This window comes from Syzygium oleosum, unplaced genomic scaffold (assembly GCF_021117445.2).
Source record: "Syzygium oleosum isolate NSW1041296 unplaced genomic scaffold, Sole_v2.1 Sole_v2.05, whole genome shotgun sequence".
NCBI classification, from domain to species: Eukaryota; Viridiplantae; Streptophyta; class Magnoliopsida; order Myrtales; family Myrtaceae; genus Syzygium; species Syzygium oleosum.
The window spans coordinates 12,443,913-12,458,274 of NW_026607489.1; the positions used below are offsets into that span (position 1 = coordinate 12,443,913).

The window sequence follows — 14,362 nt, forward strand, 5'->3', positions numbered from 1 at the left end:
TGACGACTGCAACTGAACTAAGCGAAACAATTGAAGGTTTTCAGGATTTTTTGCACATTCGGTACACTATTGTGTCGAACCAGGAACTACTCTAGGTCTACATCCTCTTGCTTGTAGTATCACTCTCAAGAACAGCAATGAAGCATGTGTCTCGAGCCACAAGGTAAATCCAACTTTAGCCTAGAACATGCAAGGTGTCCTACGATAGCCAGATTGTTGTGTTGTATAGTCAGAAACTGGGAGAAAAAACTGGGGAAGAGGGATTTACACGGTTCGACGTACCGCGTCTGTCGTCGTGATGTCCGTATGCAATTCGATATGGCCATTTTCTTCTGATGTTTACGTGTGTCGCGTGTTCCAATGAAAAAAAGAAACGTAGGAATTGCGTGGGACTGATGTTAGCCCCATATCGAGAGTAGTTGAGTTGGCGCATGAAGTCATGATTGCATGCAAGTGTAACGCTGGCTGCAACCATGCGTTCCATGAACTGCAAGCCCAATGGCTCATGATTTCTTATCCCCTCTCGTTCCAAGATTGCAACTAGTCTGATCGAAAGGATTTTCTTCTTCAACCTAAGGCTAGGAGCCCCACCTCTGCCGCCGCACGTGCCCGGCGATGTCTTGCGTTGCTGCCTCCTTAGCCATCATCTTTCGCTGATTTCGTCGGAGCTCCGCCGTCTCAATCTGTCTTGCGTCCACTCTGCTGGAGGCGCCATTTAGGCGGAGGCGGCAAGGAGCTGTTGGCTGAGGGAGATATGAGGTCGAGAGAGAGAAATGGTCAATTTTTTTTGGGTAGGTTACGAGATGTCCCGAAGGGATTTGAGTTATAGGTTCCATTTGATTCGCAGAAAATGAATGATTTAGAAAATATATTTTTTTAAAAACGATCATTTGTATCGTTTAAAATAATTAGTCGATGAAAAAAATTTCATTACCGACAATAATTTATGTTTATATTGTCATGAACGGCGAAAATATTTCTCGTCCATTCATTTTACGTGAAATAAACGAAGCCTTAACGGTAACAGCTAATTTTTGCGTTTCAATAAAATTCGAGATGTGGGCATAAATATGACCTTACAAGTGGAATAACACAAAATGTGGATATAATCTCATCGGATGCATAATGGAAGAAAATGGAGGGGATCAAGAAGTGAAACAAGGAAGGAGCCAATCAAAGCCATTTGTATCAAAAGTTTTGGACAATCAAGAGATGGACGGACAGGATTTCCAACTGAATTATAAATGGATAATTTCGATTCTTTTCTTTTTCTATATATCATGTCCTAAATTTATACATTTCATTTTTCAATTATTTGTCAATCTATTATTAATCTTAATTTTATGATGTCATTAAGATCTATTTAGATTGTATGATGTTATTGAAAAACTATAAACTTATCAAATTACGAGGGGATAATATTATATTCTTTCGGGTAAACACTTCATCAATTTCGGATTATTTCGCTCAACAAAATTTCAAATGAGGTCATTATGATGTATTTGGATTTGTGTTTTAATTGACAAATGAAATACAATCTTACTATTTTGTGATTGTTCATTTTTACGTCCAATTAAATAAAAGAGTAATGGGATTTTCATGATAAAAATTCATTCCGCGACGAAGCCCGGGTATCATGCTGGGTTTTAACTAGTAATGCGGTGTTTGGACTTTTCAATCACCTGATTAATCTCTATTGAGTGTGGAAATCCTCCAGTCTCATGCAAATCAAATATGCTATGAGTTATCGAGTGTAAGCAGTACAAGGCGTGCTTACGAAAATGTAATTTCGTCGATGAGGAGTCAAATGTTAAAAATGCTCAATTCGAGAAGTGATACGTTCTTATTCATCTAAATCTCTCCGAACCAAACCGCAAACACCCATCCGACATCCAACATTCACACATTTTATTTCTTGGTTCTTCTTGAAAATTTCGAGTTAAAAATAGAAAGGGAAAAGAAATGATCGAAAAGACCTCAAAAATAATTTCCTCAAGACTAAAACAACATCTTGATAAGGAAAGCTAGGGTTTCGTGATTGTCGTCCAACAGCACCCACGTAACGAAAGCTAATTCCTCAGCCTTTCGACCATGCAAGATAACTACAACTCACATATCCTTTCTTTTCGTAATTACTATCTCTCCCCTCCTCGTGACAACATGACCTCAACCACCTTTCTTGCTCATTCATGAAGGTTCAGGCTCACGATACGATTTCGCAGCTCGTGAAGTCATGGCGATCGTTTGTGGGGGCGAGCTACGGAGCAGTCGCTTTCTTTTCATGCTTTTACGAGATTGAAAAGAAGAAGAGAAAAGAAGACAAGAAGAAGAGATTTCAGCATCTCAAGTGCATCTGTCTATGTTTGCGTTGGTTCCACACGTGAAGTTCTTCTACTTTTGCGTGGAAGATGTCTCTTTCTTTAAGGTCTTCTTGGTCTAGCTTCAAGCAGAATCATGGGCCACATAACAGTAGGAAATTAAGTACGTTATGTATATACAAACACATGAATATATGGACGTATTTCGCTCGCGAGCATGAACCTATGCGTTGTCGTATATGGTCCTATCTTCTCACGACGTATCTCTTTCTCGTGACTAGCAAGAACACTTGACTCCTAAGATGTTATCGATGTACAGCCGCATATCTTTTTCTTAAGATCTTCTACTTCTCAGCTTTAAGTAGTAAAATTACAGACCTCACAATTAACTTCAATTGATGTTGCCTAATTGCTGCATAATAATCATGTTAATTAGGAAAATATATACACACTGTAATTAGCTTGAATCATGTTGTGCTCCACAAGTATACATACACGCAGCTAGAGCATTTGAATGCAAACTTATTTCGCTTAGTACGCGCATGAAGACATGAAGAATATACGATCCAATCTTAAAACAGTTATCCTTTTCTAATAACCAGCAATAACTCAATAGACATTTACTTTTTCGGTTATTGGCGAGAGTTTGAGTAAAAACTTGGGCCCAAACTCGAAGTTCGATCGAGAAACATTATGTTCCATGTATTGGATCCTCCTTTCCATTTCCCACCTCTCTTGTAAACGCAAAACAAAGTAATTAGATGTTTCCCCCTCGTAGTTGTTATTCCCCAATCTCTCTCTTCACTTCCCTCCGAACAAAAGCAACAGAAAAAGAGAGGAACAAGAGAAGGAAAAGAATACAAGATCATGAAAAGATATGAAAACTGTGCAATGTGCAGCTAACACTCACGTTAACGCCCTGTCTTCGTCATCACCATCATCAGCCCAAAGCCCAAAAAGAAAGAAAGAAAAACAGTTAGCTTGTGTTCTCTTGGAAATAAATGCACTGCTTCTCTCATTGATGACAACACTTTGAAACAAAAGTTGGAGCTACTTGCTCTTTCTCAGCCGTTTCTTTCCGGAAAAATCTATCCCGTTCACGGCGATTCCTGCGTCGTTGATAGCTGACACGGGACTCATCAGGGTCCATACAATATCTAAAACGATTCACGCACACACAAACACACGGATTCATGTTAGGAGAGAGGCCTCTCTCGCACTATAAATATGTGCACATTGCACTTGTGACTCCCCAACTTGAAATGATCTTCTAGCCGTCAATTACAGTCACTCTCCTTTTCGTGGTTAGTTTCATCGATCTCGATCGATTTCCACATAATTTCAGAAAACATCTCGAACTCGTCGCACCAAATTTTTAGACCCTCATGGCCCCACATGGAGAGGCTATTGTGAGCTCTTACTCCAATCCTGCTAGCAAGGCCTTGGGTGCCTTCTCCAAGCCGCCAAGGCTATCGACCGACAACCTCCACCGGACCAAGTCGGACATAACGTTCGAGCTGATAAAAGAGGCAGCAGCGGATCAGTTGAATACGTCGGCAGCGGCCCTCCCGCCGATATCTGAGGTTGAGGATGCCAAGTGTGAGTGCTGTGGCATGAGTGAGGAGTGCACGCTGGAGTACATCGAGCGGGTGCGCAAGAGGTTCTCGGGGAGGTGGATATGCGGGCTGTGTGCCGAGGCGGTGAAGGAGGAGGCGGAGAAGAACGGCGGCAGGCGGGACGAGGCGCTGACGGCGCACATGAGCGCGTGCGCCAAGTTCAAGAAGATCCGGGCGTACCCCGCGTTGTTCCAGGCCAACGCCATGAGGGAGATCTTGAAGAAGAGCACCGTGAGGGCTAAATCTCTAAGCCCTAGGGACCCGGAATGTCAAAAGAGAGTCAGTATGATCACGAGGAGCTCGAGCTGCATTCCCGCCATCACCAAGGACTTGAATGACCTTAATCTGGCCAACTGAACGTGCTTCCGAGAAAGCAGAACCTCTCTCTATAGCTACAAAGATTTGGATTTTTGGTGTATATGGTTTCATATTTCATCAACCTTGTGCACCATTTAGTAAGGGTTTTTGTGTTTAAGCTAACAAGTTGAGTCCTCCTGTAACAGCTGAACCCTACCTATACGATAACTTGATGGACAGGCCGTTTGTTGTTTACCTTCCGAATGAAAGGTTTTTTGAGGTTGTTGTCCTTGTTGAGTTATCGACCTGCAACTAGTCAAAAATGGGGCAGATACTTGATGGTACTTTAAGGTTACAGATGTGCCTTTTTTTGCCCATCTTGTGTAAGTGTGACTAATTTCGATCTTTATTTCGTATTAGCCCTTTTTGTTTGATTAGGAGCTGGTTGTCTATCTGGTTTATTGACCCCTTTTGCGATATTAGTCGCTGTATCAAATTAAGAATATTATTGTACTCTTAATTAAGTATCTCTCTCTCTCTCTCTCTCTCTCTCTCTCTCTCTCTCTCTCTCTCTCTCTCTCTCTCTCACGATTGGTGGTGAACTTCATTGAATTGGAATTTCATGAATCAAGCGTCAACGATCCCTGAACTTTTCTAGAATTTTCAATCAGGTCCCTTGACTTTAATATGTACAATCGATCTCTTCAAGTAAGTTCTTCTGTCAAATGTTAAAAGGAATTGATGACGTGAGTTGCCACGTCAATTCTGACTGGACTACTGAACGAACAATATCAGTTTTTGCTAATTTGGACTAAGTACAAAAATTTCACAAAAAAAGAAACTAAACTTCCGCAACACTTAATTATTGACACGTAAATTCGCAAATATCGATTTATTCGTAGTTTTCTCAAACTCAAATAATATTGTAAGTTTTGGCGGAAATGGATTAAAAAGTCCATTTTAGTTTTATCTAAATCCAAACAAATAGGCCCCGAATTATCGAGAAAAGGTTCTGTCAGAATATCAAAATGGAATCAAAGTCAGTCTACAACACTAATCTGAATATATTAAGAATTAGTCTTTGTCAATTACAGACTTAAACATTCTCGATCTTTCATTAATTTACTGCTGCACTTTTGAATATTATACGAAACCAGTTCGGAATTCCATTTTTGCAGCATCACTTGATTTCTGGATCGACTGGAGATTGGGATGCTGATGTTTCATGGGCTTTGCTCAGCTTATAAAGGGAAGGCTTTCCTCAACTATTGTTCAGACTCTCTTCGTGTGCTTCCATATATTCAATTCTTTGCCAGCTTAAGGGATTGGTCTAGAAAAAGGGTTGGTACTTGTTCAAACATTAGAAGAAAGATAAGCATAGATGGTGAATGTGATTGGAAGGAGTTAATCTTTGATTCTCTTGCTTGATAACACCTTGGAATTGAGTGTATGTTTAGTATTTTTCGTGGTTGTAAAATATAGCGACAATCTAAAACGAGTAATAAACTCATACAATGCACTCACTACAGCAAATATCCCTTTTAGTAAAAGATTGCCAAATTGAAATCTTAATTGTACATAGCTCTATATACAAGAAGTTACCATATTAATGGACTATTGCTCCTTCATTTCTAGTCAATCGGATCCATTCTCACTTCCTCCATGATAGTGAATTAAGGCCTAAGTGATCTCGCAAAATTATAGCGGTAGACAATCGCTTGATATGGAGTGAAGATCATCTACCCACAAATCTACCCACAAAGTGTCTCCATTGATGACTTATCAAATTTCAGCCGTCAATACATTTGTCCACAAAATTTCACAACAAACCTTATTCACATAGATTAATAGTTTTTTTTTTTTGATGACCCAGGGAACTCCCGCACGGCCGACAGCCGGGAGGTAAACCCTGGGGGCGACACGTGCTAGCCACCACACACGTGCACCGGTTAAGTCACCCTGCGGCACCCGGGATTCGAACACTCAACCTTTTGCGAGAGGAAGAGTGCGCGCTCCAGCAGCGCCACCCAGGCGGGTGGTTACATAGATTAATAGTTTGGTCCCACTTGTTTCTACATTCAATCATGATAGAATATTTAAAATTACGTTTTCATCTAACAGTTTAAATTTTTAAAAAAGTTGGCAATGATCCCACAAAATCCCACATGGTATTAGAGCAGGAGGTTCTGAATTCAAATATATCCAGGCCCCAATTGCCTCCCCAATTAAATATATCAATGTTTAGTACTAAGGAAAAAAAAGACCAAACTAAATGTGATGTGGAGTAATAGAATATTTAAATATTAAAACCTTCGTATAATAACTTAAATTTTTAAAACAGTTAGCAGTTATCTCACGAAATCTCATAAATCTAATCATGCTAATCACTAAATAAACAAGTCCAAGTGACACTTCTTAATACCCTTAGCATCGCTCTTGTTTTATACGCATATAATTTATTCTACTAAATAACAAAGTTACGCTTTCCTAATTTCATAAAGTATATCGACAACAAAAGTAAATTACCTGACAATGTCATCCACAAAAGTGTTAGGTATTTTTGTTTTCGGATAACAAGGGAACGCACACAACACTGTAGGTCACCTTTGGTCCCCTGAAACATCCTGCAGTAACCTTATGGACCAAGTAAAATGCAAGACAAACGGACATATATGGAAAAAAACCAATTTCATGTCATGTGCCTAATCTCCAAATACATTCGTACCTTAGCCATTAAATGAACTCGATGAGAATTAAGTACGGGTTTTCTTAGGGATAATAAAAAGAATTAAGAACCTAAAGTACGCTTGGAGGGACGATCGAAGTGGACAGGAACCTTCGTACGCCCCGCGGCAAGTTCCATTTAATTTAAAACAGCTCTTGCCAAATAAAGGGTCAAATCTCCCCTCCTCTCGTGATGCGTAAGAGAAAGGCCTCGTGGGCTGTTCAGCCCTACCACTTTCTTCGACAAGTAGGCAGCTTTTGTTTATTTTGGCGTACGAAGATTCCAGTCTTCAGCCCGAAAAAGGCGATGCGAGAGACCAGCCCAAGCAAAGCCACAGCCACATAGGCCCACGTCTCCAGATCGCCATGGCTCTTGCTCTTCCTTCGTTGCTAAGGGTCTCTCGTTTTGGCATGATTTCCTCCTGCCGCGGACATCGAGGCACGGAGACAACGATTAAGAAACAAAAAAGGCAAAGGTGGTAGTGTCAGTCAAAGTTCAAACGAATGCTACTGGCCATCCCAAGCACGACGACCACTGTTTGGTTTCCAAGATCTGATCTTTCCTTCTCCCTCGAATTATTGAACAGATGGGAATTTATATTCATGTGAAAGTGACCCTTAACTTAACCAACGAAATATCTATTCACACCCACCACCACCATTTCGAGTTACATGGAACTTGCTTTAATCTCACACAGAAAAGAGTTCGCACACACCACTTTAACTTTGCGTCGTCTTCCTCCTAACCCCTCCTCTTTATATACCCCCCTCTCTCTTCCCCACTCTTTACCCATCTTCCCCAACACAAAAGCTTCATCTCTCTCTCTCTCTCTCTCTCTCTCTCTCTCTCTCTCTCTCTCTCTCTCTCTCTCTCTCTCTCTCTCTCTCTCTCTCTCACGGACACACAAACACACACACAGAAGAAAGACATGGAACATAATCTGCCCTTGTCGGCAAAGAAAATATGGAGCATAGTGCGCGTGGTGTTCTACATGCTGAGGAAAGAGATATCCAAGAGGAGAATCATGGCTGATCTCAACATGATGATGAAGCGCGGCAAGATCGCCGGCAAGGCCATCGGCAACCTCATGTTCCCTCACCACGCCGCCGCCGCGGCCAGCCGCCGATCCCACGACGGCCCTTCCTCGTCCTCCTCCGCCACGGCGGGGCCGCTCGAGTACGAGTTCAGCTGCAACAACAGCCCCGCCTTCCCTTACCATCTCCCCAACCTTTACGTCAACAAGCGTAAGGGCAGCCAGCTGAACCACCACTTCCACAACCTCTTCATGTGCGCCCACCCGCCCCCGACCAAAGACGACGACGATGTTGTGGGCGCGTTCAACTTCGATAAGGCGATAATGGAGATGCTGAGCAGCCAGAGGGAGGTGGTGGAGGCGTCGCCGATGTTGCCGGGGTTCGGCCGGACCCCGCTGGTGCGGCCGCTGAGGATCACGGACTCGCCGTTCCCGTTGAAGGAGGAGGAGGAGGACGACGATCGCGTGGACAAGGCGGCGGAGGAGTTCATAGAGAATTTCTACAGGGAGTTGAGGAAACAAAAGTGAATGCACGGTTGAGATAAACCATGCACATGCACAGAATCTTGTTCAGTAATTTTCGCCTTTGATATTTTATGTAGTTAATTTTGAGTTAATGCTTGTGGGCGTGCACCAAAACCCTCTTCGACGAAGAGGATGTTCATGTCGTAGATGAGAATAATATCGAGAGATTAACTTGCATGAATAGCTATTTCCGGCCCTTAATTTTCTTCTTATCTGTTCATCAAGAAATTTGTGGAAATAAGTAGTGTATATTCTAAAGAAGCTGAAGGCCTATCCTAGAACTTTAAGCATATTCTCAATGAAGGATCAAGAGAGTTCAATATTTTTAGTAATTATCTCCAGAAATCTTTTATCAAGGTTAATCGATGTGATTAGTCTTTTACGAGGGTATATTAGTCATGTCATCCTAAAAACGATAAGCTAATAATATCGTTATTAAAATTGGTGTAATTAGCCTCTACTTCATCAAGGCCCTCAATCAAAGCTGCACTACGAGTATCGGCTCCTCGCATAGATCTATGCTCCATACATTCCTCCGCCCCCTTCCTCCAAGCACGCATCTGATTTATACATTACAAATATGGGCGATGCCCACAAAAAATGAACGAAAACATAACCCTAATTTTTCTTTTTTTCATATGAATAAGTTTAGGAGGAGGGAATATTACCCCTTGTGGATTTGCAGGTTGCCCACCAAAGGGTACTACCAGCAGCGGGATTCGAATCTGGGCACGATGTGCGGAGAGTTCGAACCTTGCCGGCTAAGCTAACTCACTTTGGCACTTAACCCTAATTCAATTATCGTTCTTGCCTATCGGAACGAAATCGAGAAGACATCTTCCACCGTCCATCAGCAGTAGCTATGTAACACAAATCTTTGCCTACATGTAAAGTTGCATCATTACAACTAACTCGAGTTAGGGAGGCCATGAATCCCTTTTGGTAGCATATGGTTGTATATACTCCAGTGGCCCTCCTGAAAAAGCACCAACCCGCGATTCTATTTCTCTATGTGCAAAAAATCAAACTTTTGAAAACCCTCGTTTTTTTTGTTCCCACTAACATGTCCTAATGTGATTCCACTACGTGAAAAAAGTGAATCGAATAGCTGGCCCCCCTCTGCAAAATACAACTAAGCTTTATTTTTTTTTCTTCCCACCCCGCTTTTTCTTTTTCCCTTTCTTTCTCTTTTCTTTCTTTTTTTTGCTATTTAATTATTTTCACGAATTCCAAAGTTGGAGCTGGTCTATGGGAAACTTCGTCCTCTCTCTCTCTTTCTGGTTGTCAACGAGTTACTTTTGCAAAGATTTGATCTGACCATTCACGGTCCCAGCTACAATAATTGCAATGAATTGGAGTGTTTTGATTAAAAAGAAAGCTGTCTTTTGAGGAGGGTATTCTTGCTATTGCTAGGTTCAGGAGGGTGTTTGGGTAAAATGAAGAGGTATTCTCACGGACATTCTTCTTTACCGAGTACATCGGAAGAGATTTTTCGAACTGCTTGTGTGGCATTACCTAGTTGCGACTTACATCATATGGAGAGACTTTCCTAATTACTAGCACCTTAGTAAAGCTAACATGCTCACTAATCTTTGATCTTTGGGTTGTAAGTAGTGCTGAGTAGTTATGACTTAAACAAAAAAAAAATTATGCAATGGGTGTGAGACCCTCGTGGTAACGCCCAAAAGAAGGCACTAGTGCTAATCGTTCCTTCCTACCCTTTCATCATTCAAAAAATAATTATACCATTGCTTAGCCGGCGAATTTGTGAATTTTACGGCGTGGAAAAAAAACTATAGGAAAATTATTTCCCTATAAGAAAAGTCAACTATGGCAATGTTTTCCAATGGAAATACTAAAAAGTTGTATGATGGATTCTTTTTCTATGAAACATATAATATTAAATTACTCATTTTATGAGTGGTGTGGAGGACCGAACCATCAAACTAATGATAATTCAAGAATCAAAAGAGTTCTCTTTTTGTAAGAGCTCACGTGATTGTACAAATTCTTGATATATACATAATTCGCTTTGTCTAATAATATAAGTATATACATCTGCATCTATGATGATTTGTCATCTCTCTCCCCAAAGTTTCACTGGTAAACACAGATTGCAACAAGGTCACTTTCAAATCATTGGTAGGGAGAGAGAGGAATCAAGAAATTTATCAACATTGACAATGACATAATTTAAATAAAAGAAATGGCACATTTCATAGCTAAGTAAAACATATAGATCGACAGTATTATATGCCAAATCGAGATTTCTCTTGTGGCATCTCTTGACGAGGGTTCTTTCGTACATGGTGCATACAACAACACGTACTCTCTACGAGACCCGGTTCATATTAGTTTTTAAAAAAAGCAATCAAGGAAGGATTATCTGCAAATGATTAGAACATGTACGACTTGAATAAGTCATTTTTATTTTATTCGAGAAGGAAAAACGAGGGCCTTAATCGCCTTAATGTAAGAATTTTTCGATTTCTCTTTCCTTGCACGACATTAAGCCAAATGTCATTGTCCTCCTGCGTGATGTCCCGACAGCACCTCATGATTAATCAATCATGGCAAGAGAAGTTTCTCACATCATGCATAGTCACTCCGAAGTTACATTTTCACCATTCAAATTAACAATAAAATGCTCGGTTTTGAAATGGCGAGGTGTCATTCGAATTAGGGATAAGCGTATGGAACCATCCGAATCGAAAACTATCTGGACCACACCAAATCAATTAATTTTGGATGGTTCTCGAGGGCACCGGTTCGATTCCCGGTTCTAGAATGGGAATCGGAAGGATGAGAATCGGACCGATTTTTATTTTTTAATTTTTAAAGAACAACTGTGATTGTAGCATGTGTAAACCCTAATCGCCTCTCACTCCTCTTCTGTCCCTCTTGGCTCTTACAGTCACGCCTCTTTCTCGTGAGTCATCCTCTCCCCTCTCACGACTTGCTCTTTCCCTCTCTTGCCTTAGTCGTGTCCCTCTCGCTCGATTCTCAGACAGCGCCACCTTTTCTCACCTGAGTCGCGTCCCTTTCGCGAAAGCTCGACGCCTCCCTCTCACGGTCTCATCTCGACTCTCGACTCTCGCCTTCCCTCTCTTGCTTTGTCTGTTGCATCTCATCAAGGTAATATCCAGTGCTTTTTTTCTGCCGTTTTTCACGTTGCATTTCCTGTTTCTTGCCATTCACTTTCACGAGACTTGTTGGATTCTAGCTATGTGCTGTGCGTGCTTTCATTGTCCTCATCTGTCGTTGTGCTAATTCCATAAACCTCTGCACTTTTGCTTGGTAATGGCCATTTTGGATTCTAGCTGTGTGTTGTGTGTGCTTTCGTTTATTATCATCGGATCCATTGGACCGTTAGAGAACCGAATCGGACAACCGGTCCAGTCCCATCACAGGATCAGATGATCAGCTTCTTGGTTCCAGAGACGGGAAACCGGTCCTTCTAGAATAGTTCCTGGTTTCGGGGTGGAAATCGAACCCGCCCGGAAATTGATCAGCCCTAATTTGAATAACAAATTTTGCATATCCATGAGAAAGAAGATTGTGTCATGACTTCAATATATCGGAATCAGAATAACTAAGTTACGGTGGCTTGAGAGATCAAATGATAATCTCGGTCTATGAGATGAAGATGAAGAAATCAAACAATTAGGCGAACTGGTGGCGTGAAATTAAATGATCGGTCTCATTCCCTAAACATATAGAGTTAGCCAATAAATCAAGGGTTAAACTAGTTTTATGTTCCCTTATTATTCGAATCAAGCAAACCTATGCACGTTTTTTTTCACGTTCTTGCTTCTAATTCCTCGTATTGAATCGAATAATCCGTGAAATTAAGCTGAGGAAAGGAGCGCACCCTCATCATTATTGGCAAGAAACGACAACGTCTAGGGTTTACAACTTTTTCTTCCAAGAGTCACGATGCAATGAAGGTAGCGATGCGTAAAGAGAGAGGCTCAGAGCCAAAATTTTAGGTGAGATGTTAGGTGAAGGCGAAAAGACATTGGTGAAAATTGCGGGACATATGTCGCTTTTTTGAACTCAGCTTTGGCTTTTCTGGACATGCTTCACGTGTAATGCTAGAGGGTTTCGTGATCTTCCTCCTCTTCCTTGGTTATGGCAAAAAAGGCAGATTATATTTTAATGGGCAATAATTCGTTTTCGTGCACAAACATCGGAAAACAACGATTAAATAATTATTCGAAAGTCATCGCATTATTACCTAATTTTGTTTGTTCTACACAAAAATAGCCCGCGCGTAAAGTTCGTACAAGTTATTAGGAGGCGTGATACAGTAATCTTAAATTTCTTTTGTTAAATTCAAGACGACTCGCAATATTGTATCGAAAGCAACGTTGCTTTCGGATCAAGGTAAAATAAGAATGCCGTATTTTGAGAGCACCTACGACTCTATCTTAATTTATAATGTAATGTTTTTCGATCTGATTTATCGATGATTTTTCAGAAAATTTTAGTGCTCCCATCTTCTCGAATGAGCAATCAATTGACTTGATTTTTAACTCGTACTTTTTATACACACAAATCAAATGTATCACGAGCTATCAACACTACCCTATGTATTTTCTATTGCGTCCCGACCAGCGTGCTTAGAAAAGCAGGGTGGTGCACCAACGTACGAACTTAATGGTAAAGGAAAATCCTAGCCGTTGGTTCTTAAATAAACGGACATGCATGTAACAATTATTTCTTATAAAGTTATTGCTAAATAAATCGCATATATAGTCCATATCGATTTGATGTAGACATCTAATTCGGGCCCCGCCCATTGACATGACGGAATCAAAGGTTCTGATTAAGCTGCATGCAACGTGTGCTTGGTTCTCCAATTTTGAATTTATTTCACTTTAAATTATAGGGCCATCTCAGATTACAGATCAATTATTGGACTTCTCTCATGATTTTCACCCTAATAATACAATATATTAATTGCTTGTTCCTTAAGCTTGTCATTATCTCCCTAATCCCGATTTCTCTCGAGAAAAACCATTTGGCCAGTAATTGTTTTTTTTTCCGAAAAAAAAAATCTCTAACAAGTACTAAATCCGGATATAGCACCAGCCCATTAATCAAAGCTAAGATGTAGAAAATTACATGCATGGACATCGGCCTGTGTTCCGCCATTTAGATCGAACAAAAAATGAGAAAGACTTTTATTTCGCGCACAAAAAGTGTAATTGATCAATATGTCAAAGAAAAGTAACTATTAGAGGGTCTTGTCAATAACAAATGTCTCGATAATGAAATGATTCTCAAACATTTCTCAGTCGGGTGTTTAACTGGTGTAACGAGGACGCTTATTTACATAATCCTATAATAAATTGATATATATATATTTGTACTTTCAATAACTTACATAGGATATATATATCTATAATATATAAAAGAAGAAGAAGAAAAGTCACTGATCTTTTGCATCTTCATTTTTCCTTGGCTGCAGATAATGACTTTGCTTTGAACGCATTGTTGTACCCTAGGCTTGTTTTCCAGAGTGACTTTTCTTTAGCTCTGAGTCTTATAGCTAAGTAAAGCTGTGTCCAATCAATCAATCAATTCAAAGACCTTGGAACTCCAGAGAAAACCAGGTGCTCTCTCTGTATAAAGCGGGGGCTGTCTTCAGATAGTGGGGGAAGGTGGGGAAAGCAAAAGCTTAATATGCCAAAAGTTCATTTTCTTTGGGATTAATACCGATAAAAACTCCAAATCGATACGCTTAAAATAATTTTATTTTAAATTAATTTTTTTAATTATAAAAAATTTTAAATTAGTACACCTATGATAAATTTAACCTTAATTTATTTTCGTTAAATTTTAC

At 40.3% G+C, this 14,362-nt stretch overlaps 2 protein-coding genes across 2 annotated transcripts; both read left to right on the forward strand.

The window, feature by feature from the left end:
• The first annotated feature begins 3,587 nt into the window (after positions 1–3,587).
• LOC115678481 (uncharacterized) lies at positions 3,588–4,760 on the forward strand. The gene has a single exon (XM_030601883.2). The coding sequence runs from the start codon at positions 3,704–3,706 to the stop codon at positions 4,289–4,291; it is 588 nt and encodes a 195-aa protein (XP_030457743.1). The 5' UTR covers positions 3,588–3,703; the 3' UTR covers positions 4,292–4,760.
• A 3,035-nt stretch (positions 4,761–7,795) lies between these two features.
• Positions 7,796–8,719, forward strand: LOC115678480 (uncharacterized). The gene has a single exon (XM_030601882.2). The coding sequence runs from the start codon at positions 7,885–7,887 to the stop codon at positions 8,515–8,517; it is 633 nt and encodes a 210-aa protein (XP_030457742.1). The 5' UTR covers positions 7,796–7,884; the 3' UTR covers positions 8,518–8,719.
• Positions 8,720–14,362: the final 5,643 nt, after the last annotated feature.

Bases quoted from the DNA above. Each gene is read 5' to 3' on its own strand.
- LOC115678481 (XM_030601883.2), top strand. From the start codon at position 3,704: ATGGCCCCACATGGAGAGGCTATTGTGAGCTCTTACTCCAATCCTGCT.
- LOC115678480 (XM_030601882.2), top strand. From the start codon at position 7,885: ATGGAACATAATCTGCCCTTGTCGGCAAAGAAAATATGGAGCATAGTG.